Source organism: Takifugu rubripes, chromosome 6 (assembly GCF_901000725.2).
Source record: "Takifugu rubripes chromosome 6, fTakRub1.2, whole genome shotgun sequence".
Classification (NCBI taxonomy): domain Eukaryota; kingdom Metazoa; phylum Chordata; class Actinopteri; order Tetraodontiformes; family Tetraodontidae; genus Takifugu; species Takifugu rubripes.
Window position 1 is genome coordinate 8,943,699 of NC_042290.1, and position 6,105 is coordinate 8,949,803.

The following is a 6,105-nucleotide window of genomic DNA, read 5'->3' on the forward strand; positions in this document are numbered from 1 at the left end:
CTGTAAAAACACTAGATGGCGCCACATGTCTCCTGACTGGAAACGAAGACGCGAACGTGACGAAGAAGAAGGCGACTACTTCCGGTCAAAATATACTACGCTGCACATGGACTGAGTTAAGGGTAATGTTTAACATTTTGGACCATAGCTTTAAATGTCATTATATAGTTTTTTCTCTGTTGAATCCGCAGTTATCTCATTACAGTTGACTATTATTAGACATGTAAATTGTTTATGCGCTAAAAAAGTACCCGTATCCTTTAGCAATTAGCTGCTACACAGAGAAAGTACCGTTTTAGTGGTTAAGTAGGTTCCCTAAAATGTTCATGTTAGCTGTGTGATTATGTATTTGTACATGATGTACGTGTTAAACAAATTCATGCAACGAAAGTAGAGATTTTCCTTTTTAAGTTATGGAAGTCCAACACTTCCAACCAGGCTTTTCCTGTGTGTTCAATATAGATTCTTGATTTTGTTTTCAAAATCTGTTGAGGAAAAAAAGGTAGCCTTTCAAATATAGTGATCTTATTGCCCTGTACTATTGCGTTGATTCTGAAATACATTGTCTTAACTTTATTTAGAATCTGTGATTGGAACGCAGTCATGACGAGGTGGGCAAGAGCCAATAATGTTCATAAACAGAAGCCAGCAGAGGCCACTCCATGGAGTCAGCTGAAGGCAAGTAGAGGAGCAGGGAAACAGGGCAGTTGTGGGAGCTCCACATGCCATAAACAAGAACCTCAGAACGACCGTCTAAGGAGGACTCAACCTGGTGGATCAGCTGTCAAAAAACCCAACCGCAAGAAGAAGGAATATGTTGACGAGGATGTGAATGGTTTCTTAGCGTATCTCCAACAGACTGGACAGTCCTTGCCCAAACAGAGCAAAAAAGGGGGTGATGAGGAACAGGGGTTCAAGGAGGAGCTGGAGACAGCCCTGAAAAAAGACAGAAGAAGAGAGGACAGAAGGTTAAAAAGGCAGAATGTCAAGAAGAAGAATATGGTGAGTAGTTTAGGTGCACACATTAGCTTTTGTTTGCCCAGCAATGGCCTTTTCACCCACTTCTTTTTCAGCTTTGTTTTAACTGCCGGAAGCCTGGTCACGGCTTGGCCAACTGTCCGGAGGCCGACAGAGATGAGGAGATGGGCAGAGGCATCTGCTACCGGTGTGGCTCCACAGAGCACGAAATCCAGAAGTGCAAAGCTAAGGTGGACCCTGCACTGGGTGAGGACCAGTTTGGGGCCCACATGAAGAGAGTATTTATAGTTATCATGCTTTATTAATGTCAAACTGCGGTTTCTCTCAGGTGAATTCCCCTATGCTAAATGCTTTATCTGTGGAGAGACAGGACACTTGTCACGTACCTGCCCCGATAATCCCAAAGGACTTTATGCTCAAGGTATAAAGATATTAACTACTATATTCATGGTTGAAGGTACAGAGTAGTAATTGAGTGGTGTCTTTGTAGGGGGTTGCTGTCGAGTTTGTGGTTCAGTAGAACATTTTCAGAAGGACTGCCCAGAACACCAGGCTGCAAGTGAGTCTCCACTCTGTTACATCTTATTATTCATCTTATGTGGTTTAAAGAAGGGTTCCAAAGCCTTTTGCTACATGGACAATAGTTATATTTCTGGAATAAGCCAGAGTGAGAGAGGGAACTGATGTGTAATATTTGTGGCAGCAGTCAGAGCTAATCTGAGATCATTCTACAAACTATTTGTGTTTGCACTTGAAATCATACAATTCACTGGCTTCTTCTACACTTCTCTGGTTTAGAAAGTAACAAAAATGAATGCAAAAACAAAATGAGTCTTGATCCTGTTTTGGATTTTTTCAAACCTTTGAACAAATTCGATTTTTCCAAACTATTTTATTCCTATTTTATTTTATTTTCCTTTTCTTTCTTCTCAGCTAACTCAATGACACTTGCCTGGTTGTCCAACAACATGAGTGCAGACTATGAGGACGTTCACATCCCAGTGAAGAAGACCAAACCCAAACAGGCCAAAGTGGTGACCTTTTGATGTGCAGAGCTCGGCTGACTCAACATTCTGCTCACTCACTGATTGACCAGTTCTTTTTCTAGAATTTAATAAATGGACTAATTCCCCACTGACTTCAACTTGAGTGGAGTCATGAGGCTCTTTCTGCTTCTTGCTTTATTCAAGAAAGAAATTAAAGATACTCAAGATCCGTATTCACACAGATGCATTGTTCAGCATCAGGGTGAGCATGTGTCACTTCATCTGTGTTTCAGGCCATATCTACACGTCTGTTAGATTTTAAGCGTATGTTTTCCCCTTTGGTGTGCTTGAAGAGGTTTTTAAAATAGTGGGACTGGTTTGTAACCCGGACTCACCTAGGGAACATGACTGTGATGCCGATCATAGTAAAACACATGATGTCGGTCCTGTCTTTACTGTGGTCTCCAGCAGTCGCAGGTTCACAGGCAGTAATTCAGCCAACCTAGTTTGAATGTTTGGGTGTGTGGGAGACAGCGGGAGTCCCTGGAGAGAACCCATGGGGGGGCATGCAAACCCCAATGGAAAGATGCAGAATCAAACCCAGAAGCATTTTGGGTTTGCCCACCACTGCACCAGCTCCAAGCTGTTGTTTGCCTCAGCAAATGTCCTCATTGCTGACGGGTTTCTCACCTCATTGCACACTGCTGACATTCATTGTCCAGAATAGGAGACTTAACAGACCGAATAAGTTAAATGCATTTATGCATTTTTTTTAATTTTTTTTTTTTTTTTACCAACTTTGTCTTTTAAAATCTGCTCGTACCCATCAATCTTTTGACTTGGGTAAAATGAAGGGCATTACTTGGAATAGTTTCAACATCACATGTGGTAGTACTTCTGAATAATTGCACCAGTTTGAGCTTGTTTATTCTCCTTCGTGTTGGGTAAAAGTGAAGTGTAATGTAAATACAGATGATGAGGAGACCCCCTTCTGTGGCTCTCTGGAGCCTGATACTTGATGCTGGTGGAGGCAAACTACAGACCGTGTTTGTCTTATAACTAAAGTGCTATTATACAAAAATATACTAATGTTTCCTCAATCCAGTGATTATCTTACTGGGTTCTTTATCATCCACACAGCTATATGAAATATTCTCACCACTGATCCACTTTAGCCAACTGCTAAATCCTCGAAACAAAACAGTAATTAGTCGAATTATGTAATGCTTGACACATAATTATATAAACAAGGCAAATTACCACTCAAGTAGACGCAGGTTTTGCCTTCTTTATACATAATTTTGATTTAATAAAAACAATTAATATGAATGTTGTTCTATTCCACATCGTAAATGTCATGGCATGACAGTGAATCTGGATAATATAAACTCAAGCAAGGCAAGGTATTTACAGTAAAAAACCTTGATGCGCTTTTTAGCAAATTAAGTGGCATCAAATGAAAAAAACCCTGTAATTTTTTTTAAATGGCATGTATTTGATTAATTGCAGGTCCAAGTACAGTGTTGAAGAAATAATGTCTTTATTTAGCAATACTATTCATTAATGTAAATATTAGCGATACTTGCGCGCCCTCTAGTGGACCACACGGATTTTTCTGAACTTGCTTTTAAAAACTAGCTTCAACGATTTTAATCCATTAATTATGTGCAGGCAAATATGATCTCTGAGTATTTGCATGCGTGCAGTAATCACATTAATCCACCCCAAATTAAATAAACAGCATGCAGAAGTAGCTGTGAAGGAGGCAGTTGGCTGTGAGTAGAGAGAGAAACTCACTGAAGACGGAGACGTAGCCAAGCTTTTAGCATTGAGGCGGTTATGAAACTTTCGACATGGTTTATAAAGCGGTACTGTCTCATATATGTAGGATATTGACATTTGCGTAGATGTGTTTGTTTCATAGAAAATGAAAAGAAAACAATCTCTGGCAGGAAGCATCTCCACAGTGGGGATGCATTTCCAACCAGGACTGGTGCCAGCTCATGGGGGTGAACATTCAGAACTCCTGCCATGTTCCATGACCACGTTGTTCATGGCCACGTTTCACGGCCCCCTCACTCCCATCTTAAATCAATTAAAGCTTTCACTGATCACTGCATCCTGGAGATTTCCCCATCAAAAGATCGCAAGGACCTGTTCATGACTGTGATTACAGTAAAGAAAGCCCTCAGACACTGGGAAAGGCCAGATTGACAGAGGGACCTTCAGAGGGAGCTGCAGTAGGCAGCGGTTGTCCTCCTGCGGCCACCAGCAGGACGTGCTTGTTACCTAAAGCCTGAGCTGGAAGTCATTACTGCAGCATCGCCCCTCCAGTGAACACACACGCATGTCCGCCCGAGGCTGTTGGGCCCTGGTGATGCTAAAGACGGGAGGGCGGAAGGATCCCTGAGAAGTACAGAGGAGATGAAAGTGAAAATTTTCAGTTAATGACAGAGGACAGGAGATGAGGCCGTGAAGACCCCGTGTGGATCTGTTAGAACCCTATTGGGGCTAATGAGAGCGCTACTGGGTCAGACCTGCTGGTGATGCTGGGAGCCACTGCGAAAAAGCTCTAAAGCAGCTGGACTTGACCTCTGTAGTATTATTTACTGTTGGCATAGATGAGTTTATATGAAATAGTCTCAAAGCCTGTCAAAATATAGTCACACTATCCAGATGGTAATTACTGTGGAGACTGTCACAGTCCTTCCAGTACTCTCAGCACTCCTGGAAGTTGTTGGGTTCTTCCTAATAATCAATAAATTAGCTGGTCAGAACCAATTTTTTGAACGTCATGAAACGGTTATTGTGGACTGCTTGCTTGGAATAAGCTTCCAGTTCAGTTTCAAACTGAAGGGTTTGGCCAAAGTGGTCACCTGGCTCACATCAGTACCTTCCTGTCTTTATTGTTCCATTCGCACATCTAAATAATAGGTTTGAAGTGAAGGTATATGATGTCTGATATAGTGTGATAATCAGGAAGAAAACAGGTTTGTAAGGTCACTGACTCATTGGCCCCAGAACAACTGAGCTTAGTTGTAGAAGCACCAGGTCTCTGTGAAACAACATGTCTTTTATTCCTCTTTTAGATTCTTCCTTTTCCAATCCCACCACACTGAACGGAGATCCAGACTCACATCCTTCAGCTGCCAATTCAAACAAATGACCCAGGTTCTGGTGAGAGCTGCTGGGCTTCTATCGCCAGCCCCTCAGAGGTCTTTCAGAACCAGCAGCCTCAGACTTTTTGAATCAACTCTTTATGTGGAACAGACTCTCTGTCTGATCAGAGACAAATATGAAAGGTCATCTCCATTTTGTACTTTTAGAAGCGGTTTGGCTGACGTGGTTACATACACCAGTGGCTGAATGGTTATTATTCAGCACGTAATGACAGGTAGAAACCGCTGGAAAGGTGAAACTCATCAGATCTCGATTCATCGAGGCTCTCTCATCCAATGTAAAGAGCATTTCCACGAATAACAAAGCTGCCAGAAAAGTGCCTCGACCACAAATCCAGCTACATTACCGAGGAGACAAAAAAGGAATTGTTTTACCGATAATCTGCAGACACACAGCGTGTGTTGCCAAAGTTAAAGCACTCTTCCAGAACCGGCAATTTCCCCGAGCATAAAACGACTGGTCACAGGAAGACATAACAGTACCGACATAACAACTCAAACAAATAAAAACGACGCAAACGTGTTTACGTAGATGTTGAAGCTGTCACAGATGACTGATTGAGGCTGGATTATGGAAGCCTGTGCTCTCTTTGACCTTCCCTGTTTCCAAAATGGACTGTTTAGCAGCTCTGATTAAATGCAGATATACCTCAAGGCCCGGATCCTACTGACGGTACAGGCACCGAGTTCACAGAACCCATTTTGTGGAAGTTATAATACCCAGTTCAGTTTTTCTAATTATTATTTATAAGATTGTCAAATGATCGTTAATATAATTAATCGCAGGGCTGCTGTGGTCTAAATCAGGTTCATCAAGATTAAAACCCATTCATTGTTTATTGTTTTCTTTTGCTGGGGCAAGAAACCTCAGAAACATGTGTTTTGCTTGAACTTGAAGTTACAGAAATAGCATTTAAAAAGTAAAAAAAAGTAAAAACCTCTCTAAAGTCAAGCATCTGTCC

General features: G+C 41.7%; 1 protein-coding gene across 1 annotated transcript; it reads left to right on the forward strand.

Moving 5' to 3' along the window:
* Positions 1 to 15: 15 nt before the first annotated feature.
* zcchc9 (zinc finger, CCHC domain containing 9) lies at positions 16 to 2,122 on the forward strand. The gene is made up of 6 exons (XM_003965429.3): positions 16 to 122; positions 582 to 1,002; positions 1,074 to 1,224; positions 1,307 to 1,399; positions 1,469 to 1,537; positions 1,912 to 2,122. The coding sequence occupies exons 2-6, from the start codon at positions 604 to 606 to the stop codon at positions 2,022 to 2,024; spliced, it is 825 nt and encodes a 274-aa protein (XP_003965478.1). The 5' UTR covers positions 16 to 122; positions 582 to 603; the 3' UTR covers positions 2,025 to 2,122.
* Positions 2,123 to 6,105: the final 3,983 nt, after the last annotated feature.